This window comes from Pimephales promelas, chromosome 5 (assembly GCF_988280905.1).
Source record: "Pimephales promelas chromosome 5, fPimPro1.hap1.1, whole genome shotgun sequence".
NCBI classification, from domain to species: domain Eukaryota; kingdom Metazoa; phylum Chordata; class Actinopteri; order Cypriniformes; family Leuciscidae; genus Pimephales; species Pimephales promelas.
The window spans coordinates 3,104,981-3,132,234 of record NC_142773.1 but is presented as its reverse complement, the minus strand read 5'-3'; the positions used below and the strand labels follow the sequence as shown (position 1 = coordinate 3,132,234).

Here is a 27,254-nt window from a genome sequence, read left to right as displayed (position 1 = left end):
TTGTTGTGCTGATATCAGAGCACAATTCCTCTTGTCAGTCAGTGTGTGCTTCATAGCCTCAGTCATGTTTCGCATGTTTCTGTTTCTTTTGCATATCTTATGTCTCTTTGGCTGTCAATGTAGGTGTGAGGTAAGCAAATCTTTTACACATATAATTCATGTTATAATGAATATTTCAGTTTTTGTGCAACCAAACAGCAATCAGAACAACTATATTTTTAAGTAATTTGGCATGTGAACTATTTGGTTGTCACCTAAAAAGTGTTGTGAATATGACAATTGATTTTTCACCATATATTTTGAATGATTTCTCTTATGTTATCCCTATAGGCAACACAACGAGTGATCGGTAAGTGTGCTCTCTTCCTCTCTTCTGTGCCGAGAAAGTATTTTAATGTGCAGAATGTAAAAACTATGCCTAACTAACTGCATTGACATTGATTTTGCAGAATATAATGTAGATGGCGGAAAAGAAGATCTGTTTGATGTTAATGAAGGTAAGGTGAACGTCATTATTAAGTCTATAAGCGTTTGTTTTGCTTTGCATGATGGTCAGACCCATTGACCATGGCCTTTCTGTCTTGTCTTGTTTATCATGTTTTCAGATGCGGATCTTGATCTTTTCGAGGGAGATATTTTATATGATGAGGTAACTAATTTGACCTGAAAAACAAATTTCAGACAGTTTGTGTGTCATTTGCTGTTTTTTTATAGCATTTATGCTGTGAATAAAAATAATTCAGCAGTGAATTGCATATGTGACAGAATGTAACAGAAAGTTTCTGTTTCAGAAATTAGGGAGAAATTCTATAATCGGGGATGAATACAGATGGCCAAGAACGATTCCTTATTACCTTGAGGATGATTTGGGTGAGTTTCTTTAGCCCATTTTTTGGTAACACTTTATTTTACGACCCGCAAACAACTGTGTAAGTACACCGAAATTACGGTGTACGTTTCTGTAATTATAGTGTACTTCCGTCTAAGTATAAGGGAACAATATGTTAAGTTTGGGGTAATAAAGGGGTAACAAGCAACACTTTAATTTACAGCCCCCAGGAGTTACACTTACCCTGTAACTACACAGAACAAGGGGGTAACAAACGCTACTTACTATGTAGCAATACGAAACAACACTATTTGCACTGTAATTACAGCGAAAAGGTACTGTTATCAACAAAACAAAACAACAACAAAAATGTTTTAATTACACAGTTTATTTGCCCTGACATTTAAGTGTCATTGCAATTCAATGGGATAAGGTGAGTAACAATTACCACATGGTACGGTCTAAATTAAATCATAGCAGAAACAAATTATTTTGACTTTTGTAGTAATCTAGTAAGAAAAGCCAATAAATTTATTTTTTTTATCATTATATATATATATATATATATATATAGTACATGTGTTTAATTTTCAACCCACAGATGTCAAAATTACCCCGAACATATTTTGCCAGAAATGTGATACATTTTATAAACAACAGACGTACAATCTTTGCCTGGAATATATTAACAGAATGTACCTGTTATTTTTTAACTAATTAAATAATTTGCTTGTATATCTGCTTGTTACCCCCTTATTACCCCAAACTTTACATATTGTTCCCTTTTACCTACATGGAGGTACACTATAATTACAGAAACGTACACCGTAATTTCAGTGTACATACGAAGTTATTTGCAGGTTGTATATCTGCTTGTTACCCCTTTATTACCCCAATTAAACATACATTAAACATGTATTTTTTTCATTTTAATATATTTTAAAATGTATTTTATTCCTGTGATCATACTTGAATTTTCGGCATCATTACTCCAGTTTTCAGTGTTATATGATTGTTATTATAAGATTTCATTATTATGAAATTATTGCTATAAATATGCTGATTTGCTGCTATCAATTTTGAAAGCAGTAGTGCGTTTTATATTGTTCTTCCTGAAGCTCAAACGTGCTGCGTAACACGAGTATGAACCTCATTGGTTCTTGCTGAAGATCAAATTTGCTGCGTAACAGTAGAATGAACCACATTGGCTCTTGCGCAAGCTCAAACGTGTGGCGTAACATATGAGAATATGTTGAATCTCAAACATGCTCCATAACACACGAGAATGAACCTCACTGGTTCATGCTGAAGCTCCAACATGCTGCATAACTTGGTTTAAACATGGTTTAATATTCTGTCTGTTAGGGTGTGTTTACACATGGCAGGTTCGGTTTGATTAAAACAAACCCTGGTGCGATTGCTCTGTTAGTATGGATCATTTGAATATGTGTGAACACTGCCATCTGAACACTGCCACAGTCTCGGTCCGCTTCCAAAAGAACTCTGGTGCATTTCGACTGAAATATGAAAGCATGTTAAAGACATGCTAAAATTTTACTTCATCTTACCTGAGCATTAATAATACTGGAATAAATAATGTGTATTCAAGCGCTGCTTTGTTTGTGGTTTACCTGCAGTCTTATTTTCACTTTCCCCTTTTGAATGATGAATGAATATAACTGCAGTTATCTCTAGACAGTTATCTCTTTTACATGTAGGCGCAGAACGCGCGTGCTTGCTAACAGCTTGCTGTAGTCCTTTCGGAGTGTTCAAGCACGGATTTTCTTCCCGACCCCTTTCGGCAGCACTAGTTCTTTGTTGTTGGTTTGTGTCCTTTACACATTTTATAAGCTCTTCACAAGTTCTCATCTGGTCAAAATACCATCAATAGGCTTTATGCACAACTTACTTCCGCATTCTCTGTAAAACAGGTCGCATCGCTTCCGGTCCAGGTCTTTTGTATGTGCTTCATGAAATTTTTTGCGGTTTTACTCAAGATAACTTAAAAGGAGCGAGCAAAGATTAGCATAACCAATATCCCTCACATGTGCAGATTGATATTTAAACGTTTTATATTTTTTCTTCTTCACAGTAACGTTTATATATTTAAATGGAATAAAACGCCAATAACAAAGTGAACTAGGTAGGTTAGCTGATTACCTTAAATATCCATAGATATCGTAGTCAGTTCTTACGGCCGTTAACACTTTCTCTGACAAGCGGATGCGATGAGACCCGTTTTCCGGTTTGGTCACGTGACGCACGGCATAAAGCCTATTGTAGGCTACGCACATACAACGAGTGGATTTAGCCCAGCAAACAGCATAGTTTTGCTGTTTGGTAAGTTCAGTCGCAAAATATACGTTTTAAAGCTGACCAATCAGGTAGGGAATGTATCCCTATGCCTTTTGGTTGGTTATCTTTAGGTTCTGGACCAAACAATCCAAGTAAACCAAACTATAGAATGAACACAACCTTATTGTAGCAACATTTACCTCCCCCTATACATGATGTTGAACAAAACAAGATGTTATAGGTCACTTTACATGTCAGTCAGATGCACACTTCCTGTCTAAGAGGAAAGTCATTGGTAATAAAGCGGTCGGAGAGCCCAAATCTTATGTTGGCTAACAAATCAATTTCTCTATGGACAGATATCAATGCAAAAGGGGTTATCCTGAAGGCCTTTGAACAGTATCGGTTGAAGTCATGTATCGACTACACGCCATGGAATGGAGAAGAAAACTATATCTCTGTATTTAAAGGCAATGGGTGAGCAACTAAACACTTAAATACATGCTGTTCCACATAATATGAGCTGTGTAGAAACCTTGATAAAATATATGTATGTGTGTGAATAGCTGCTTTTCATCAGTTGGTAACCGGCGAGTTGGCAAACAGAGGCTGTCCATTGGCAGCGGATGTGATCGTATCGCCACCATTGAGCACGAGTTTCTCCATGCATTAGGATTCTGGCATGAGCAATCCCGCTCTGACCGTGATGACTATGTCTCCATTATCTGGGACCGCATTTTAGAAGGTATTTTTTTAATTTAATATATCCTATGCACAAAAAATATTGCATTAGGTCTGGTATTCTGTCACAGTATTGGTGGCTGTAATGAAAAAGGAGTACAAACCCCTTAAAATAAAAATTCCAAGAGGAAACACGCAGGAGAATAGATTAAATCAATTACATCCATCACAACCGATTCCAGACAATGAACAGAGGAAACTAAGAGTTTAAATACAGAGAGATAGCAATGTAACTAAATAAACAACAGGTGAACATAATCCAATCAGAAACCATGGAAACTAACTAACAAACAGAATGAAAACAAAACAGAACAGAGCAGGGGTGCGATTCCCAAAAGCATTGTTAAATGTTCGCTAGTTCCGTCGTTATCAGCATAGTTCAACGAGTCGGTGTCTCCCGAAAATGTTTACAGTGTTAACAGCAGTTTAGAGTTGTGTGGTTGGAACGACAGCTCTCGACCTGTGGTTAGAAGCATAGTTTCTTGTTTGCATGATGTGTGGACTCAATAAATCATTATCTTGAGCCTAAGAAGCAAACTGACATTCAGAACAATCTATATATTTTATTTAAAATACATACAAATGTCATTTACGTCTTTTATTTGTCAAGAGACTTAAAGCACTGTTTTTGACTAAACAGTCGTGACTGGCTTCCTTTTTTCATTGATGCATCATACTATGGTAGTTAAAGGGTTAGTTCACCCAAAAATGAAAATTAAGTCATTAATTACTCACCCCCATGCTGTACCAACCCCGTAAGACCTTCGTTCGTCTTCGGAACACAAATGAAGATATTTTTGATTAATTTTGAGAGCTGTATAACTACCACATTGGCTCCTAAGGGACTGCCTCTTGACGGCCCAAAAAGTCAATGAAGAAAATGTTTAAATATCCCAAGTGACTACCGTGGCTCAACTATATGTTTATCAAGCGACGCGAATACTTTTTGTGCGAAAAAACAAACAAAAATAACGAGTTTATTCGACTATTTCTTTTCTTCCTTGTAGGCCAGAACGAGACTTCCTTATAGATTTCCACGACGCATGCGCGAGAATTGCGATCTGAAGTAGTGTAAGCAGATTGCAATTCTCGCGCATGCGTCGTGGAAATCTAAGGAAGTCTCGTTCTGGCCTACAAGGAAGAAAAGAAATAGTCGAATAAACTCGTTATTTTTGTTTGTTTTTTCGCACAAAAAGTATTCGCGTCGCTTGATAAACATATAGTTGAGCCACGGTAGTCACTTGGGATATTTAAACATTTTCTTCATTGACTTTCTGGGCCGTCAAGAGGCAGTCCTTTAGGAGCCAATGTGGTAGTGAGACAGCTCTCAAATTTAATCAAAAATATCTTCATTTGTGTTCCGAAGACGAACGAAGGTCTTACGGGGTTGGTACAGCATGGGGGTGAGTAATTAATGACTTAATTTTCATTTTTGGGTGAACTAACCCTTTAAGCAGTGAGTTACGTCGTTTTATGGGAAATGGAGGCCTACCCCAGAACCGTTACAGAAACAATACAGCATATGATGATAAAACATAATTTTTTTTTTTTGAAAAATAAAGATTAGAACTTGGAGAAAGTAAAAATGCTGATATTCTTCTGAAAGAGCATGCAAAACAATGTAAAACATAGAATATATAATAAAATATCTTAAAAACAAGGTGAACGATGAACACTTTACTATCCCATGAGGCCATAGGAGAGGATTTGTGAATGGTAGGTCACATGATAATGACACTCACACACATGTACAGTATACTATGTAGAACATACTTTTTTAGCGGTCGTGGAGTAATTACTTATTCAAAATAAGTACCTACTCAAAAGAGTATGCGATTTTGGATGCAGCCAGTGTTTAGGTGGAATATTAAAGACCTTATTCCCAAGTGAATTATACCCAGTATTATTCCCAGTTTTGGATTGGTGGTACCAATCGCACGTGTCTAGACATAACTTAAGTCAGGTGTACATAGGGGAATATCTACCACACCATCCCAACCTTTTTCTCTTTCTTAATTTCGACAAACAACAATAAATAAGACAAAATATTTAACATACATCACTTCCTGAAGACAAAAAAACGGATGATGTCTAATGCAGGCACGTTTTATAGTCAAAATATAGTCAAAATGGCGTGCCATTTCAGCCCGTTCTCATCCCAAGTCGTCATATACAACGCTTTTGCCAAAACATAGACATCCAACGCACATGTCACCCTTTAGTGTCAATATGAGACGCAGATATGTATGGGGCAGAAGGCGCCTCCTAGTGGTCTAACCCTAACCCTACCCAAAACCTAAACCTACCCATACTCTGTGCGTGTTATATTGACGCTAAAGGGTGTTGGATGTCTATGTTTTGGCAAAAGCGTTGTATATGACTTGGGATGAGAATGCGCTGGCCATTTCACATCATAGGACTGCTGTCGGACAAATGAATTGGCTCAATTTCAAACATATTTCAGAGACCAGTCACGCTGAAGCTCTGAGCTCCCTCGAAGGGGAACCACATGATGAAGAATACACACTCTACAACAGACAAAGAACTAAACTGGTGGTATAATTTTACAGGGCAAATGTGGGAGAAAACGAATTACTATCACAAATAGTCAAGTCAAGTAATTTATTTATATAGCACTTTTAACAATACAGATTGTTTCAAAGCAGCTTTACAGAGAAAGGGAAATTATGCAAAAAATATTGTTTCCAGAAGAAAATAGCGTCACAAAAAAGTTGTAAATAAAGTTATTGAGTTTAGATTTAGTTCAGTTCCACTCTGGAGTAAACCGTGATATCATCGTCCAGCTCAGTTCAGTTCTTGTATAATAGTGTCATTGCAGGCAGATCAATATTATTGTTGAATATTAAATTAAATGTTAAATGTAATATCCCTAACTAAGCAAGCCAAGCCAATAGCAACAATGGTGGAAAAAGGCGAGGTTAATAAATACCTATATTAACCAAGAACACGGGCTAAACGTTTAGTTAAGAAACTAAACTAAATAATGAAATGACATTTGCATTGTGTATCACATGTGTATTTACCGTATGAAAAAAAAAACATAATTTAGAAGATTATTACACTGTAAAAAATGCTGGGTTGTTTTAACCCAACTTTGGGTCAAATATGGACTAACCCAGCCATTGGGTTTAATTTTTACATTACATTTTTAACCCAACATTTCGGGTTTGTCCATATTTGACCCAAAATTGGGTTAAAACAACCCAGCATTTTTTAGAGTGTAACAAACAAATTATTGTTATGCTTGTTTGATACAAGGAGATATTAGGGATGGATTTATTTTCAAAACACTTTTATTTCACAGACAAGAAGCATAACTTCGCCAAATACGACGACACTACATCCAGTTCCTTGAACGTACCTTATGATTATGGTTCCATGATGCATTACAGTAAGAAAGCTTTCCAGAATGGCACTGATCCCACCATAGTCACCAAGATCCCTGCCTTCAGTGACGTCATAGGCCAGCGTATGGAGTTCAGCGACAGCGACCTGCTCAAACTCAACAGACTCTACAAGTGCAGTAATGCATTTTACACACTATCACATCTGAAATGAGGCAAAACCTCTTTCCTTCATAGTGTGCTGTTTATTTTTCGTCAATGGCTCTCAATCCTGTTTCTGTGTAATATTACATTCATCTCACCCGTTTCATTTACGTATGACTGAAAATATAAATCACATTCAGTTTCTTAATACAATTATATAAATCGTATCTGTTTCATTTATATGAGTGAAAAATATGAGTCACATTCAGATTATTAATTGGTTTATGTTAAAACTAATGTAATCCAAATGGATGGAAATTTGATACATAAATCTTATGTTTAGACATACATTTTTTAAGTGAATGCTTAAAGTTTGCCTGTACTACTGGATTACCTGACAGCATGTGATTACTTCACAGAAAGCTCCTCCACATTTCTGGACTCCTGTAACTTCGAATCGGAAAATATCTGTGGAATGATCGAAAGCCATGAAAATGCTGCAAGCTGGCAGAGAGTTTCCAAAGTTACAGGTGGACCAGACACTGACTACACCAACATGGGACGTTGTGATGGCAAGTCGTGTTGATTTTTAATATTTAAAAACTTTAATGCATTTTTTTTTATAATTGAAAAGCTTTAAATGGATAGTTAACCCAAAAATGAAATTTCTCTCATAATTTACTCATACTCGTAGTTTGGCATTATTGATGTGAAATCTATACAGCAATGACCATTTTCATTGAATTACAACATAGATTTCAGTCTGTTTTGAAAACAACGTTATTCGAGCGTAACGAGGCACTTATATATTTTTTTCATGCTGGTCGTCGAGAGTTGAAGACTGTTCAACTTTGGGTAAAACCAAGCGGCAACATTCTAATCTGAAAAATGAAGCCTACCCGGAAATGCTGAAAACTGCAATACATCTAAAATCCGCTAGAGGGAGCAAATATCGATAGATATCATGTTAAAATGTCCGTTTTCACTGCATAAATTCATGCTTTTACATGTTGGTCCCATGGACTTTTATTGTGCCTGACAACTGTGAGGGGGTTGAATTTTTTTCTAACTCGTTAGTTTAGATCGTATTTAGATATAAAATGTATGACAAATAAGGGCGGTTAACTTTGATTGACAGCTGATAACAGGCTGCGCTGAGTGGAATTTGACGTCTCGGCCATTATATGACAAAACCACCTCTGTATCTTTTCTGAACTTTGTATTTTGTATTTCTTAAGATTTTCCAATATGGCGCCGTCCATACCCCCCATAAACAGCCTCAAAACTGTTCTTCAGAAAGTCTATGGGTGACGTCACAGACGCTTTGTCCATTTTTTTTACAGTCTATGGGTGTAAAACGCAGCACTCATCACTGTCACTTTTTACCCAGCCGTCCAATCACAGTGGAGGAGGGGCGGGGCTAATACCACACCGACCAACTGTCTTTCTGACATCAACAAGCAGAGCTAACCGAATAAAATGGAGAAAAAAAATGTTGTACAAAATAAATTATCTGCGAAATCAGTAACAAGTAAACTGTGCTGCGGATATTCTGTATCATAGCAACGAAAAACGCTGCGCTGCCAAAATGCTGTCAAGGTGTTTTCTGCAGAGCGTCTATTATTTTCAGCTGGCTAAAAATTATTTGGTGGACACACGGCCTAATGAAATGCGGTCACATGTATATGTTTGTTGAGGAATTTACAACGGCTTCAAACACGGTTTCACCAATCCAAATCGAGGACCGGAACTGATCTGTTTTATAAAACTCCTTTACTTTGACTACAAACACCTCTCATAATCACTCAACGTGAGCATGTTTGAAATGTGGAAGGCCTTGCAATTGTCAGTTCATATACCAATCTGTATAACCATCATGTTTTCAGGAAAGGGTTATTTCATGCACTTGAGTACAGCGGTTGGGATTGAGGGGGACAAGGCGCTGCTGGAGAGCAGGATTCTTTATCCCAAGCGAGGATTCCAGTGCCTGCAGTTTTTCCTCTACAACAGCGGCCATGCTAGTGACCAGCTCAGGATCTGGACGCGAGAGTTTGACATGGCAAACCCGAACGGGACCCTGCATCTCATTCAGCAGATTGAAGGTACAAATGTTCAGCCTTGGATTAATAAATATCAGATGCTATTTTAAATGTGACTGGTGTCAAATACTTTTTATTTGCACCACACAGTTTATTAGTCTTATTATAACCTCAAATATCTTTTTGAAATTTGAGCATCTCATCCAATTTTCAGGGAACTGGTGTTACATGCATAGTCCTAAGATGTTCCCATTTGAGGGAAACTCGCCGCTGCGTCATGGTGTTCACACCTTGGGAACACTAATACCCACTAATGCTAAGGGAATACCTGCTGCAACAGCTGTGAACTGTGCACAATCATAGTAAGCTAGGTATAACAACTCTACTGACAAATTCTTTACAGGGTGCATTCCCTGCGACTTGTATAATAGCCTCTTCCCTTAATAGCCAGTGACAATAGGTGCTAGGGAATATATGCTTAGCCATACATCAAGCAAAAAGAGGAATTCAGAGTATAACTCTACGATATACTCTTTTCTTTGTTGCAGAAATCGACTCTTAAACAAGGGAGTATAACCCTACTTAAAATCGTTTCAACTATAGAGGAGGGGGATGAAATGAAGGAATAAAAACTGGAGAACCCGCCCAGATAACTCTCCTTCTTCCAGCTTTTGCTGCTTTTACTAAGGGAGTGACTCTACAGACTAGTGCGCACAAGGCATATCTATTTTTTTCCTAGAAAGATGCCATATAGCAACCCATCCACAGGGGAGCATAATATCCTACTTACAACGCAACAATAACTAGGGACGAAACAGAATGAGAACTTGGGACAGTATGAAAATGGCCAAAATAATTCCCATTCGCCAACTCCAACCGTGGGAAGAATAAAGATACATACGAAGTAAAAGTCTCTTTATGACGAGTGTAATTGTTCCCGGTGCCCCCTACATCATTAGTCTGCATCGCACGGCTTTCACATTCATGCAAATCACACCAAAGTTCAATTGCAGCCGAACTCAGACAAGATGGTAACAGCTTTCACATTAAAATTTTTTATGCAAACCATGCCCCATGTTTTAAACCAAACTGCCAGTGTGACCCCAGACAGCAAACTGACATTGAATCAACGTGGAAACGACGTCTCTCATGACATTGAAACAACGTTGATTTGCTCATCGAATTAACGTTGAACCAACGTCAGACGCGGCATTCTTCAAAGCTAAATGAAAATCGAAAATTGGTTTGCTTTCATAACGTTGAAACAACGCGTTGATTTCAAGTTGATTTTCCGTTCGTTTTGAAAGAATGACGCGTCTGACGTTGGTTCAACGTTAATTCGATGAGCAAAACAATGTCAGATCAACGTTGTTTCGATGTCATATTAGTTAATTTTTAACACCTTTAATAACTGGTTGGACCATTTGAAACGAAATTAATTTGTTGAAATAAAACGCAGTGGTAAGGACAGAGCAGTTAAAGTAGGCACGTTTCCATTACCCTTCAAACTGAAATTGCCAATTGAAAATACGCACATTGGAAACGCAAAAACTCGGAAAAGGAATATTTCACAAAACTGCAATGCGACATTTAATGTGTTTTGGGTCCGTGTCCGCAAATAATTCTAATAATAATCATCATCATCTGTAACATTTTATTAGGCTACATATGTAGAAGATGCCTTTATCCAAAAAAGGAACAAAGCACAAATAAACACAATATTTTGACGCATATCCAGTGTGTGTGCGGAGTGTGAAGCCGCGCACTGGATGGAGTATTATGTGTTAGCATTAGCAATGAACTGCTGAAGTTGGATCTTATTAAAGGAGTTTTCGCAGTTAGATGATGTGACCCCTTCACAATTAAGCTGCGCTTCTTACAGCTCAGTTGGAGAAACTGCTGAGAGACAACTATTTCTTAATAGGGTTGGTGGTAGAACCTTACAACCCCCTCACTTTCGGAGGTGAGGTGGTAGCCTACTGAAGGAGTCTCAGTGAGATGATGCAACCCCTTAAATTTTAGTTTGATCTTTTAACAGAAGGTACGTGTGGCGAACAGGATGAGTTTTTGCTCAGTTAAGTGGCGTCAATACATATTTTCACAAAACTTTTGCAATTTTTTTTTTTCTAAATGTCGATAAAAATATTGTGAAATGACGGTGTTTCCATTAACGATGTTATGCGACTAAAACATTTTTTTTCCTGAGTGGCATTCACTAATACTAGCATTTTAAGATCTCTTCCCTCTAGTCTCTTTATTATATTTGTCACTCATAAAATATATATCAACCCTGGATTTATAACACCCAACCCCAAACTCATATATTTTCCTATATGTGTTAAGCACAAATGTTCTAGCATGTCCCTAAAAAGCCAGAATGCAAAAGCGAAAATAATACGTTTTTCGCTATATGATTCTGCTTCAAACTACCTACTGTGCCCCAATACCGTCCTCTGAGGGTGAGGGAAGGTGAGGGAGAAGGGAAATGGTGGAGGTGGGGGGAAGGAGATGAATTATACATTTGCTTTTTTAATCCTTTTTAACCAGTCTTTCAGACGGTTGTCAATTTGTATTTCCCTCAAATCTTGTTTCCAACTTCACCTATGCCTCTCTGAAGTTTCCCACCACTGTCTCAATGGCAGTGTCGAAATATCCAGTGGGCGATAACGTGGCATCAAGGAGAAAAGATTTCTCACTCTCCTTGATCCCCAACAGACTGATCCAGAGATACCTCTATGAAACCATCATAGTAACCATTAAGGAGCAAATGGCAGCAGATGTCTGTTTAGTTTTCAGGAGAGACAAATCCGCAGTATGGAGCAGTTCGGCAACTGCTTCAAGTGACAATCTCTGCCCATTATCCAGGTCCTTCAGGAGGTCAGCCTGGTAAGCCATTAGCCGTGTTTCCACTGTCAGGCCAAAAGTGAGCGTGCTAGTGCATGCCAGGGCCAGACGTCTTTCCAATGTCACTTCAGGGGCTTCCTCTGTGCCAATGGCCAGTGGTTTTTGGCCTGCTGAATACCTTGGTTCAAAGCGGGCTAACTGCGACTTGAGGAGTGGTCACACTGCTGTTCATTTCCCAAATTATCATAACAAACTCAGTGTTTGAAATAACTTTGGATTGCAAACTGATGGGGATTGTGATCACCATACGAGGGAAAAATATATTTAAGCTATGCTAAAGGCTAGTTATGCTAACCATTGCGATAGTGTTTGATTTATGGAAAATACCAGAGACTGTTTTAAGAACGTAGACAATTCATATAATATTATAATCATTTATTTATTTGGTTTCATGTTTCTTCTGTCTCTTCCCTGTGCCTTTGTTGATACCAAACTAATGCATACATACCTAATTCTACCAGAAAGACTCAGGAGGCTAGAGAACGTATGAATATAATATTTATTAAACAGTTGTATGTGAATTAGTATCAAATATAGGGTTGGGTATCGAGAATCGAGTATCGATTGGAACCGAGACTAACTTTTCGTTTTTCCCGGAATCGTTCAAAAGTAAAAATTTCGATTCCTAGTTTCGATATTCACAGTCCGCCGAGCGGAAGAAGAAACCACTGAACAACACCAACGAAGAAGCGCCTACCGGAAGTGTTGGTATAACCACGCGAGTCGAACATGAGTACCTTACGTCGGCGGTCCAAAGTGTGGCTTCACTTTTCTAAAAATAACGAAATCTCTGCAAAATGCAAAATTTGTGACAAAAGGAGTATTTTTACAGAATGAGTATTTCCTTCAGAAAGGCCGTTGGTTAGCAAGGTTAGCTAAACTTTTTTGACCCTGCCACTTAAAAGAATCGGAATCGAGAATCGTTAGGAACCGGAATCGAAACAAGGAATCGGAATCGGAATCAGAATCGTTCAAATTCAAACGATACCCAACCCTAATCAAATAGATGTAATTATTAAGTTCTTTGGAGAAAAAAGGCTCCATTGCTACTAAATACACAGGAGCTTCTCAACAGAAAGAACAGCACAAGAGAAGTTACTTGTTGCTTTTATAAAACAGGTTCTAACTAATAAATATATTTAGAAGAAAAAAAAATGTTCTCAATAGAAAGTGTTCTCAATGTGCTCAGCTGGTTAATTAAAGGTTTTATTATTATTATTATATTTTGAATCAGATAGATCAGATTTGTCCTTCCACTGTACCGCAGGTATAAGGTTAATAGTTGGGCTCTATGAGTGCTATGCAGTGACATTGCTGTTACTAGATAACCACTGGAACTAGAACACTAGGTTGACTGAATTAACAACATAACCAGCTGCTTTATTCATTAACAGTGACTCTTTTATGTCCTTTATTTGAAAGCTCCTCCCGGTGGCCTGTGGCAAATCCACCACGTGAGCCTGAACGTCTCCAAAAAGTTTCGTGTGGTGTTTGAGGGAATTAAAGGAAGTGGAAACACAGGCGGACTCTCACTGGACGACATCAACCTATCAGAGACGACTTGCCCTGAACATGTATGGATGATCAAGGACTTCAAAAGCATTCTGGAGAACACGCCAATGAACACTGCTATTTATAGCCCGCGTTTCAGATCTAAGGATGGCTACACCTTTCAAATGGGGCTGTATCCCAATGGCAAGGATGGATACCCAGGAGAGCTGGGAGCTTATGCTCACTTAACGTCTGGAGACGATGCCGTGAGTGACAGTCTGGTCTGGCCTGCTCGCTGGAAGCAGATGACCATGATGCTGATGGACCAGAACGCAGACATCCGCAAACGTATGTCCAACCAGAGGAGCGTAACAACAGACCCCACAATGAAAGTGGAAGGTGAGGTGTTTGTTGATTTGTGTCTATGATTTCCATCATGTCCTGCTAGATTTCTGAAATGTTTACATGCCAAATTTAGTGTTTCCCATTAATTACGTAGACTAATCTAACCACAGTGTCATAATGAACAGACAAATATGTTTACACTACCCATAATAACATAAAAGATCTCAAATATTGTGTTTTGCTCAGTTGAACCAAAATCAAAAGTGCCTTGTGTTGTGACTTAGAGCCCTTATCAAATTAAAATATATTTAATCAACTGGTCAAGTCATCTATAGCACTTTATACAATAGAAAGTTTCAAAGCAGCTTCACAATAATAATTAAAAAAGCTAATGATGTAAACTTAATCAAATAAGAGAGAAGTTCAGATTCTACTGTAAAGCAGCTTTAGCAAGACAATAGTGAATTCAATTCAATACCCAGACAGCAAACTGACATTGAATCAACGTGGAAACGACGTCTCTCATGACATTGAAACAACGTTGATTTTGCTCATCGAATTAACGTTGAACCAACGTCAGACGCGGCATTCTTCAAAGCTAAATGAAAATCGAAAATTGGTTTGCTTTCATAACGTTGAAACAACGCGTTGATTTCAAGTTGATTTTCCGTTAGTTTTGAAAGAATGACGCATCTGACGTTGGTTCAACGTTAATTCGATGAGCAAAACAATGTCAGATCAACGTTGTTTCGATGTCATGTTTCCACGTTGATTCAATGTCAGTTTGCTATCTGGGTAGTGTCAGTCAAATCAATACTATCACTGAATATTAAGTCTCACCATCTTAGCAAGCCAAAAACAACAGGGGCAAGGAACCCAAACTCCATCACGTGACAGAAATTGAGAAAAAAACTGGAGAAACCAGACTCTCAGGAGACTTGATCTGCTCTGGCTTAGATCAACATACAACTTCAAATTAGGTAAATACAACCTTAGATGTATTACAACACATGACACAACACACTGTATCTTTATTTATTTAACAAAAACTAGGTCAAAATGGAGAAGCCATGTGTGAAAAACTAAGTACACCCTTACTGCTTCATAGGAATTATGAGCATAAGTAGCATTCAGACACTGCTAATCAAATGCCGAAACGATTGATTGATCATCGCCAAGTGTCATCACCTCTATAAAAGCAGAGGTTTGCTGGTCTGGAGCCCTCAGGTGTGTGTTAATGCCATGGAAGAAAAACATCAGCAATAATCTTAGTGAAGCAATTGTTGCTGGCTATCAATCTGTGAAGGATTAAAAGGACATTTCCAAACAATTTGAAGTCCATCATTCTACAGTGGAGTGGAGCCCATCATCTTCCCAGGAGTGGACGTCCACAAGACAAGATCAAAGTGGAGATGTTTGGCCACAAAGCTCCACGTTTGGCAAAAAAAACCAAAACACATATCAGCACAAACACCTCATACCATATAGAGAAATGTGGGACAAAATTCCTCAAAAATGATGTGAGAGAGTGTATTTAGCTTTTCACACATGGCTTCTCCATTTTGGCTTTATTTTTGTGTAAACTAAATTGACACGGTGTAACATGTCATGTGTTTTTTTATGTGCTGATATGTAAAACCATAGAATTTAAAGAGGGTGTACTTTCTTTTTCACATGACTTTTGCACTGCATGTTTTAAAGTAAAGTGTGCAGTTTGCTCACGTGATCAGCTCGTGATCCCATGTTATCAGAGTGGCTAAGTTTACAGTGAGCTCCATCTCTGCATGTGCTGTGTGTTTGACGTGCATTTGGGAAAGCAACGGGCACCAGTTACGCAGTTTCACATTCGTATTATTTCCAACATGTTTCTAGACAGATGATCACAGAATCTTACTAAGAAGAAGAAGTTTTATTTATATAGCACATTTCCATACCTCAAGGTCGCTTTACATTGTCCATACTAGATTTGTAACGATCTATTGTCACAGACATTAAAGGTCTCCATGCAGTTTTGTGGCAAAATAAAAGCTTTAAAGTAAAATTATTAATTTACGATAAAATAATTCTTCGAAATTCTAAAATTGTAACATATTAGTGTGTTAATATGAAAGTATTATTATTATATTAAATTGTTTGGCTTCCTTAAAAAGCAGTGTGAATGTAATAAAATGAAAGTGAATATAGTGAAAATATATGACAACTAAAAAGACGTTTTAGTCCATTTTAAAATTCAACTACAAGTTAATTAAAAACATTTTACTCTGTTCAATTTGCTCACAGAAAAGGGTTTGGAGGTCTTAATTTGGAGCTCTCTTGATCCAGAGGTGTATATTATCAGATTGATGCTGGCCTGACACACAGAATCAAAAGACTCTTGTTAAAACTTCCTCTTTAGGGACTGAAAATTACTTCTGGGATGATCCACGTAAAGTTGGGATGACAGTAACAGAAGACGGCGGGACAGAGTACTTCCGTGGTCCAGGTGCCGGGACCCCTGTTTACCTCACCCAGGCCAGAGCCCTGAGCCGAGACTTCATCAAGGGCGGCGATGCCATCTTCCTCCTCACAATGGAAGGTGAGCATTGAGAAACACAGGGCCATTTCACAACTCAGTGGACTTATTTCTCATTAGCTGATCATTTAAGTGCACAAAGGAAAGAATGCAATCTTGTTTACTTACTCTCATTTCGATCTAAATCTACACTCTTAAAGGGATACTCCACTTTTTTTTGGAAATAGGCTCATTTTACAACTCCCTCAGAGTTAAACAGTTGAGATTTACCGTTTTCGAATCCATTCAGCCGATTTTCTGATATTTTGGAGCATATCAGTAACCAGACAGTTTCTGGTCTCATTGACTACAATAGTATATATTTTTTCCTACTATGGAAGTCAATGAGACCAGAAACTGTCTGGTCCAGTACATGCCTCAGGCTTGCATAATATCGCCAACTCAGTAATCCTCTCAAACTTCGACAGCTGGATGAACCGGCTCATTCGATTCTTTTTGAGTCAGACGTGCTACATCGGCTTGTGGGTCTTGCGTTATCAACCCAGAACTAAAGTTCGATTTAGTTTGATTAATGAACCAGCTCAACCGGTTACTTCTTAAAGCAGCTCAAAAGAAGGATTCGTTTAAGAACCGAACATCAATGTGTGTTGGGTAGGGTTGGAACTAAACTGTGCAGGGCTGTTGCAGCCTCACTGTTGGTCAGACGTCAAATTTCGGTTGAAAATGAAAATCAGGTTGACGTCTAAACCCAACATTTGTATCATGTCAAGAAACATTGTTGGCAAAACATGAAATTTTGATTGAAAGTTTATTTTGATTTGATATCAAAACCTAATATTGTCTTTACATCAAATTCCAACGTTGGGTAATAAACACCAGAGATCTATCAAACCCCAACCTTAGCTGTCAATTCCACCTTTTAAGAAAGATGATTACAATAGTTAGAATGGAATTTGTTGGCATGAAACCAAACTTTTAACGAAGCCAGGTTAATGTTGTAAATGAAAAATCAGCAAACTGTGAAACTTGAATACCACAGTCAGACAAATGTCAAGATCCACTTTCAGCCAGACCCAAAGTATTGAAGACATCAGCAGAGAAAGTTAACCAATTAAAATCTTCTTATGACCCAATGTTTGCTAAACGTTTAATGTCCACACAACGTTAAATTAAAACATCATTACACATTGATATTTTGTTGGTTTTAAGTTGTGCTATAATGAAAATCCAACATCTTCCAAACCCTGGCGACATCTAATTTTCTCATGCTAACCCAGTACTGACAACAAACACTGGCCGTCTTCTAAACGTCTCATAGCAATGCTAATATGTCATTTGCATGAGACATTTGGAAAATGTTGGATTTTAAATACAATTTGATTATGATTACAATTAAAACCCAACATAATATCAATGTCTAATGATGCTATAATTTGACTTTGTATGAACGTTAGTCTTATGACTTTCAGCAGACGTTGGGATTTGGGTACATAATACCATAACTTAAGACCAACACAATTTGAATGTCTAATAATGCTATAATTTGACATAGTGTGGATGTTAGTTTTATGATATTTAGCAGAAATTTGGTTTTGGGAACTTAAAACCCTGACTTAAAACGAACAAAATATCAACGTCAGCAGTCGTCATATTCCACATCAAATTTACGTTGACGTTGACATTGGATGTTGTCCTGACTGTCTAATGTCTTGAATTTCAATCACCCAATGTCAGAACCTATATTCAACCAATTTGCAACGTCTTATGATGTCCATTCCCTTCTGGGTATGAAGGTATTTCTTCCATGGAACACAAAAGAAGATGTTTATAAGAATGTTCACTGCTCTATTCCATTCAGTCAAGGCTGACAATGATTGTCAAGAGGCAAAAAAAAGCACCAAAAAGTATTATAATGTCCAACATCACTTGTTTTTAGGGTAGTCATGGCCTGATGGTTAGAGTCAGTCTGGTAACCCGAAGGTTGCAGGTTCGATTCTCAATACCGGCAGAAAATGACTGACCCCAATCGCTCCCTGGGTGCCACAGCATAATGGCTGCCCACAGTGTGTATGTGTTCACTACTAACTTGGAGGGGTTATAGTTCACTTCAAAATGAAAATTATTTTATCACTTTTTTTGAAGAATGTCAGTAACCAAACAGTTGATGTTCCCCATTGACTTCCATAGTAGTTTGTTTTCCTACTATGGAAGTCAATGGGGTAAGACCTCAATGGAAGTCAACTGGATGCTATGTTACTTGTGTGCTCACGTTTGTCCATCTGTTTGTGTTCTCGTAGATATCTCTCATTTGGTTGCTTCACAGCCCTTCCCTTCCACAACCATGACTCCAACAAACTCAACTCCTGGAACACCCAGTCCAACATATCCAGACAATACGTCAACCAGCACAACTACTGCGACCTCCCCTTCATCTGCCACCACCACCACCACTACACCTCACGACCCATGTGTGTCAGTCAAATGTGAAAATGATGGTGTGTGTGTGCTGAACGACGCAGGAGAGGCGATGTGCAGGTACGTGAGAGGCCAGTTCACTGTACTTTTTTAGCATTGATTAGTGTGTAGTACAGTTATAACATGGATTCGTGACCAACCACTTTGGTTCTTGGAAGTATTTTTCCACGTAATTTTTTTCCAGTGCGTTTTCCAAAAATTCTACTCTAAAGAGTGTAAGCCATGAATGAAACCAACCAGCTCTTAAAACAAAAGATGAAAAAAATGTTTGAATAAATCAGACAAAAGGACACTAAAATAAAAAAATAACAGTATGAATCTATTATAAAATATATGGATGTTATTATGAAGAATTTAATTATAAAGTTTTTGATTGTCTGTATAAAAAAATGAAAAGATAAACGAGACCCTAAACTACTGAAATTGAAATACTCAATTGATCTACATATACTACGCCCTAAAAGTATGTACTGCTTTTGTAAATAAAAAGTACATTGTTTTGAGTGTGTAGCACAAGAGTAGGCAAGCTTTTGGACAAACTACTTTGTCATAATTTCATCTTTAACGGACAGTTCTGCATCTTAGTTACATCCTGTCACTATTTAAACTGCCCCGGTCAATCATCTTGTCAAAGTTAAAATCCTCCACATTCAATTTAATTTAATTTCCTAACGTTTCGGAGAGAAATCAAATTCACGTTGATCTGCCGGTCGTGGGTCTTTCATGAGGAGACTCTCCCCATGTGTTTGCAATTTCCTTAATGATGCATTTTAAAGTTAATGACCAAACGTATTTTTACAAAAGTCTACCAATCTGTAGCAGATGAAATATAATGTGGATAACATTGAATAAATATATTTTTGTCAGGTTAGATGCTGATTATTAATCACTCAAACGTCTTTATCTAAAACTTTCTACTCAATCGTCGGACTCACCGACATGTTTGTATTTTTTTATACGTTTTTTTTCATGTTTGTAGTTCTTATCGAATCGTTGTTGCTAACAATGCTATATTAGTTATGTACAAAAACAAAGTAACATTACGAAATCCAGAAATCAATTTCAATAGTACATTTAGTTTAATGTGTCACATCTACTATATCACAATATATCTGCACTAGCTTTTACCATGGCAATGGAAGTAATCATTAGGGCATCAAGATGGGTAGTAGGAGGAGAGCGCTTAGCTTCTGGGATGCGACTAATCAGATGCACCAATCTAATGCACCAATCAGAGCATACATGGATGACAGTTGCCTGCACTAATCGGTTATTGGGCAAGTTAACAGATAATATTGAATGGGCATGAATGCAATTTAAGCCCACTAAATCAAGGAGCATCTCGATAGTTAAAGGGGTCATGAACTAGCTTTTTAAATTTTATTATATTGTTGTCTGAGGTGAAATTATGACGTTCGCTTGGTTTTTGCATTCATCCATCCATCCATCCATCTTCTTCCGCTCATCCGGGGCCGGGTCGCGGGGGAAGCAGTCTAAGCGGAGATGCCCAGACTTCCCTCTCCCTAGTCACTTCCTCCAGCTCTTCCGGGGGGATACCGAGGCGTTCCCAGGCCAGCTCGGAGACATAGTCTCTCCAGCGTTTCCTAGGTCTTCCCCGGGGCCTCCGCCCAGTGGGACGTGCCCGGAACACCTCCCCAGGGAGGCGTCCAGGAGGCATCCGGAACAAATGCCCGAGCCACCTCAGCTGACCCCTCTCGATGTGGAGGAGCAGCGGCTCTACTCTGAGCTCCTCCCGAGTGACCGAGTGACCGAGCTTCTCACCCTATCTCTAAGGGATCGCCCAGCCACCCTGCAGAAAAAGCTCATTTCAGCCGCCTGTATCCGGGATCTTGTCCTTTCGGTCATGACCCAAAGCTCATGACCATAGGTGAGAGTAGGAATGTAGATTGACCGGTAAATCGAGAGCTTTGCCTTACGGCTCAGGCAAATTTCTCCTCCAACCTGAAGTGAGCAAGCCACCCTTTTCCGGCTGAACGTCACCTCGCTGGCGGGGAAGGAGCCTGAGATTGTGCGTGAGGTTGAGAGGTTCTGACTAGAGATAGTCGGCATCACCTCTACGCATGGCTTGGGCTCTGGAACCACACTCCTTTTTGCATTCAAAAGCATCAAAATGAATAGCCAATAAGCTATTTTCCACCCTAGTTTTCACCCCAGCTCAGAAACGCTGGATTTTTATGGGCGTTTCACACTGAAGACTTGGAAGTAAACGCCCTCTGCTGTGAGTGGATAACAGTTTTGCATATTATAATGAGTTTGAACTCACCTCGTCGGTGTAACGTGGGGGAAATTGTTTTTGAAAACGTCCAATAATGGCAACCGGAATGATTCGCCCATACATGTTCGACCCAGAGTCCGTGTGTTGCACCATTCCTGTCAGATCCAATATAGACACCACCGTTCTTTACTCTTAATCGGTCTGCAAAACCTCAACCTCATCAGCTGGAACGTCATGAAAAATAAAATTTTGCAGTCAATTGGAATCCGGACGAAGCTTATGCAGCGACTGTCTTCTTCCACAAACAGACACTGCACAATATTTTGTATTCCTCGGTATCTCGATCTCGTTTGTCATCACAAGGTAGGCTATGCTATGTTATTTAGCTATGCTATGCGTGTAATGCGCAAATCGGTGGGCGGGGCTAAACCGTCATGTTGAAGTAGGAGTTGATCATCTTCTGCAGGGGTGGTGTTTTATCCTCTTTGACGTCATAGTTCCCCACTTTGAAAAACGAGTCGTTTGCTGGGGCTGGTGTCAAGAAAAGCTTTTATTGGACTAACAAGGATGTTTTCAGTTATGAAACTTACAGGATATTCTTATTATATGATGACCTCTTAGATGTCAAAAGCTCAAGGAAAATTTGATTTCTCAGTTCATCACCCCTTTAAAGGAAAGGTAGTAGATAAAACATTCTTCATTAATGGTGAGGCAATACGAACAGTTTCTGAGAAGCCAGTGAAGAGTCTTGGGAGTTTGTACGATGGGGATCTAAAGGACACACTTTGAGAAGTTAGACGACAAGTAGTGGAAGGGCTGAAGAGCATAAACATCTGTGCTCTACCAGGCAAGCTAAAACTCTGGTGCTTTCAGTTTGGTCTACTGCCGTGGTTGCTGTGGCTACTGACTGTGTACCAGGTTTCTTTGACTCTTACAACAGTGGATAAGCTCGTCACAGAGTGGGACTTTATAGTAAAGAAATATTGCAGCTGCCAGTCTCTGCTTTAACCGACAAGTTTAAGTGCGCCAAAGTCAGGCTGGAAATGACCTTAGTAGGGTCACGCAACAAATGTGTAAGGGAAGCAGCCCCTGTGTTAAACACTGGTACAAAGTGGTCAGCAAAGAAATCTGTAGTAGAGGCAAAAGCTGCCCTTCAAATTGGGGATATCGTGGGACTGGTACAGCATGGAAGAGGGGGTTTTGGGATCAGTTAAGCTCCTAAATGGCACAAGGCAGGCTCAGCTCAAAGGAGGAAGCTGGTAGTCAACGAGGTGTGAAAGCAGGAGGAGAGGATGAGGTGTATAAAGGCCATTTCCCAAGCAGGGAGAGTGGATGAGATGGGAGAGTGTGGAACAACGCTAGATTGGCTGGCAAGACCTTTGGTCTTTGGTCAATGGAAGAGAGTAGGATCAGTTTCCTTATTAGGTCAACATATGATTTTCTCCCATTACCGCAGAACTTAACCCTCTGTGTATGAGAGGATCCCTCTTGTCCTTTGAGTTCATCACCTGCCACATTAAGGCACATTCTTACTGGATGTAAGGTGGCTCTTAGCCAAGGTCGGTTTACTTGGCGCCACGACCAAGTACTGCAATGTTTGGCTTTAGCATTGGAAAGCAAGCGTAACATGGCCAATAAGTTGCTGACTGTTCTAGCAAAACATTACACACAGAAGACAATATTCCTCCGCCCAGGTGAGCAACCACCAAGAAAAGGTGTTAAAACCAATTCTCGCCCAGGACAACAGGTATATGCTGGCTGGTCTTGATCAACGCCTTATTTTCCATCTGAGCCACCACTAACCTACAACCAGATACTGTTTGGAAGAGGGGGGTCTGGTTTCAGTCTGGTCTGGATTAGCACACATTGTTCAACTGATAGAGTTAACAGTGCCTTGGGAGGATGCGGTAAATTAGGCATATGAGAGGAAGAAACTGCAGTATGTTCATCTGGCCACTGAAGCAGAACAGCGAGAATGGAGAATCCAGGTTTATCCAGTGGATAAGCGGAAGATGGATGGATGGATGGATGGAAGTGGGTTGTCGAGGATTTGTGGTACACTCTACAACCCGGTTCTTCAGAGACGTCGGATTCGGTGGCCAAGAGTTGCGTCGCACAGTAAACTTACACAGTGAACTTATCTAAAGCAGCAGAGAGGAGCAGCAACTGGCTGTGGTTGAGACGGAAAGATTCTGGCTGGCTGTGTACAGGCCGCCACGCTACGGTTTCGTAGAATTCTTGAAAAACTGTCTTGAAAAAGTGTCTGTTGGTTTATTTGTATAGTAATTACAGTTATTACGTTCCTGTGTATATTGGTATATTGCTTGAATGAGGGGTGGTGTTTGGGCAGATATTGTGTTTTGCGGTAGGTAGACAGTGGGGCTTGGCAATATGGCCTTAGTCAAACAGGTTTGGCGCGTATGATTGGGTTGCGGAGAGATTGTGGTTAGGACACATGTGAACTATGAGGAAGGAGCAACCTCAGCAGCAGGATGGATGTAGAGGTCAGTAAGCTGGGCTGAGTTAAGTGGGGGACGGAGGGGGGTGACTCTGGGACGCCAGAGTCACTGTCGAGCCCTCTTGAGGTGTCGTGGGCTAGTCGACGAAACACTGAGGACGGAAGGTGCCCGATTGAAGACCCAGATGTCCCCAACTCGGCTCAATCGTGATGGTTGTCATGGTGGTCCACTGGAGAGACCACTGTAGTTGCAGCCGTTGAGTCTGCTGACCCGCCAAGTACACTGCAGCCGTTAACGCCGGACAGAAGATTCACACCACCATATGGAAAGAAGCGTAAATGGATGGAGAAGCATAGTTTACTGTTAAGCTACATCTTAGTTTGTGCTTATCTTGGTGAAAGCCGTGTACAAATCAGCATGAAGTTTTAACATCTACTCTCGTGTAATGGAAATCATTAGTCCTGAGATTCTTTACGTTAGTGAATGAATATATAGACATGCAATCAGTATTTCTATTAACTAATGTCTGGTATTAGAACTTTTGGTAGACGTTTAAGAGCGTTTTTCATCATTAAGATCAAAGACGTTCATGTGGAAATGCATTTTGTTTTGTTATTTCATCTGAAAAAATAGTACGGTGGCCCATTAGTGTAGCCTGGATGCCAGCCAAAACTCCGCCCACAACATTTTTTGGTCGGGAAGTTCGGTCTGGATAGTTTTCCTAACCATTGTTCTATTCAGCAGTCTAAAAAATATATCAACACCACGATTAGTTTTAACAGTATGTACCAAACCATTGTATATCGACATTTATTAATTCAGGTGCATATTTACAGTATACTCCAAAATTTCGTTAACGTGCTACCACAGTGCATCAAGTACAAGTACAAATTCAGGTGACTTTTTTCCAATACCTCTAGTGGTTGGGAGCATTTCCGTTGTGTTGTGGATTATTTTACATTGTGTTGTGAATTCATTTTGTTGTGTTGTGAACTTATGCTTGCTTTTTTAATTTCGTTGTGTTGTGCACTACTGGGCCACCGTAGAATACAGTCATTAGGCGATAGATTGACGTGCTCGCCTGTATTAGCCACAAGAAAACATTGCCAACAAACATTCAGCATGGTTTCAAAAACAACACATTTCATCACCGGATCACCTCTTATTTAACACAAATGAACGTCAACTGGACATTTTTTCACTTGCATTAGGTATAGCCGCGCAGCGAGAATAAATACATAAATAAGAACATATAAAAAAGAATAAATAATGGTGGGAATAAAATTGACCCTGGTAAAAAGTGCAGGGGACATATCCCACCCACAAATTATGCCTATGCATGCGTCATCATTATATGACCTACCAGCGTCAGTTACGTCGCTTCACTGCCGTTCATAAACCCTCTCCTGATGCCTCATGGGATAGTAAAGTGTCCATCATATGCACACTTCAGAATCTCACTGGAAGTTATTGGTCATCCGGTACTTTATGCCAACACTTTAAGAGTACTATGAATTCAGACATACTTATTATGTCACATACTGTTTTTTACCTACTATATAGCAGTGAATTATGCGATTTCGGACGCTGCCAAGGATCTCATACGTGTGAATATTGTTGGTGTTACAGCGCTGCAGTTTCAGTGTGGGATTGCGCGTATTGTGCATAAATTGACTCTGCACCCAAAGTGTGTGAACAGAAAGCCGCTTCTCAGCACTAAATTGATTTATTTTTCGATGCTTATTGCCCTTAAACAGTCAAATACACTCATTGGACATGGCGGGTATTCGCATAAACACCTTCAGTTGTGTTTTAAGTGAATTTAAACAGTTGAGAAAGAAATCGCGTGTGTAACCGTATGATGGATCTTTGAGTCAGGTCTTAAAGTGACAGCAGTCTAATTATGAGATAATATAAATAATATCTATATGGCAATTTTCCCCCATGGTATTAATGTCACAGTTGGCTAGCAACTATGGAAAACCACTAGCCACAGTGGCTGGTGAGCAAAAAAAAGTTAATGTCAAGCCCTTTTGGTCAACATGAACCTCAAGGAATCTGCATCACAACATCATCCATGTACCTGAAGCATGTGCACACTTTGGTCAGAGAGGAATAGATGCAATTAAATATGTACATGCTTATTGTGTTTTTTGCAATTAAAATCAGCATATGCCACATATTTGTCTACAATTGAGGTTGTTACGATTATGAGTTCAATCACATCAGTGTGATCAAAGTATTGTTTACATGAGGTAAAGTTTAAATGCTATATTGCCATTATAATCGCATTATGACCTGGATACTGGAGTGTTCATGTCATGATTAGTTGAGTCTTGAATAACAGAGGATGTTGTTGTGTGTGTTGTGTGTCCCTGCAGGTGCGCAGTGGGTAACAACTGGTGGCATTACGGCGACAGATGCCAGTTTAAGAGCTCTGCCCAAAACAACATCATCACCGCCGTACTGGCGTCTGTCGTGGTGTTTGTCGTCATGTTGATCGTGACGATAGTCAGCGTGGTCTGTGTGAAGAAGCACCAGAGGAAAGTACGGTTTGCTGGAGAGGGAATCACCATGAAAAACATGCACTCGTCCAGTGCATGAGGATCTGATGCGTTTCTCTAAAGGCCCGTTCACACCAACACAGAAGACTATACGTATAACTGTGAGCATTAGCGCGCACACTAGCGGACGACGCCGTTCTTCAGTTCATCGTTCATCAGGAGGAGAATGCTGTTATAGTTGTGGTGTGGACTCGGATCCTCTTTTATATTTAGAGCGATTTTTAAGTCAAGTCACCGTTATTTCTATAGCGCTTTATATACAATACAGATTGTTTCAAAGCGGCTTTACAGTGATAACAGGAACATCATGCATTTCGGCTGTTGTTCAGCTGAAGTTAGTTCAGTGTTGATTCAGTTCCGTTGTAAAGATAATCAATTATTAAATTAGTTCATTTCATCTATAAAGCAGTTCTGCGAAAAATTGTAATCGCTCAGTTCAGTTCTCATACAACAGCGTCAGCGCAGTCAGATCAATAATATCGTTGAATATTAAGTGTCCTCAAGCAAGCCAGAAACTCAAACTCCGTCAGTAACTGAATGGAGGAAAAAAGCTTGGGAGAAACCAGGAAACTCCTTTGGCCAACGAACGAACAGTGTGATTATGATTCAAACTGCTTTGAGAACTATATCATTATCAGTATAGTTATCATCCTTGGTGTGAACGGGCCTTAATGTGTGTTTTACAGAGAATGATTCATGCTTTAATAATTGATTCGTTGATGTAATTAATAGGACAAGACGTGGTTTGTTTATTGGCCCCAAAAAGCATTTGTTCACTGTCACTTATAATAAAACGTCTGATAAAGAACCAGGGTAAGAAACACATTACTATATCCATGAAACCTGGTTGACAAT

The 27,254-nt window shown here is 39.3% G+C and overlaps 1 protein-coding gene across 1 annotated transcript; it reads left to right on the top strand.

Moving 5' to 3' along the window:
* mep1bb (meprin A subunit beta b) lies at positions 1-27,254 on the top strand. The gene is made up of 14 exons (XM_039657318.2): positions 1-130; positions 331-349; positions 450-497; positions 606-649; positions 792-870; positions 3,484-3,601; positions 3,691-3,869; positions 7,191-7,409; positions 7,794-7,946; positions 9,261-9,476; positions 13,740-14,207; positions 16,549-16,728; positions 18,963-19,200; positions 26,217-27,254. Exons 1-14 carry the CDS (start codon positions 65-67, stop codon positions 26,437-26,439), a joined length of 2,250 nt encoding a protein of 749 aa, XP_039513252.2. The 5' UTR covers positions 1-64; the 3' UTR covers positions 26,440-27,254.

Excerpts from the sequence above, each read along its gene's own strand:
- mep1bb (XM_039657318.2), top strand. The coding sequence starts at position 65 with ATGTTTCGCATGTTTCTGTTTCTTTTGCATATCTTATGTCTCTTTGGC. Across the intron at positions 498-605 it reads TCTGTTTGATGTTAATGAAG|ATGCGGATCTTGATCTTTTC; the intron begins GTAAGGTGAACG and ends TCATGTTTTCAG. Across the intron at positions 14,208-16,548 it reads CCCCACAATGAAAGTGGAAG|GGACTGAAAATTACTTCTGG; the intron begins GTGAGGTGTTTG and ends CTTCCTCTTTAG.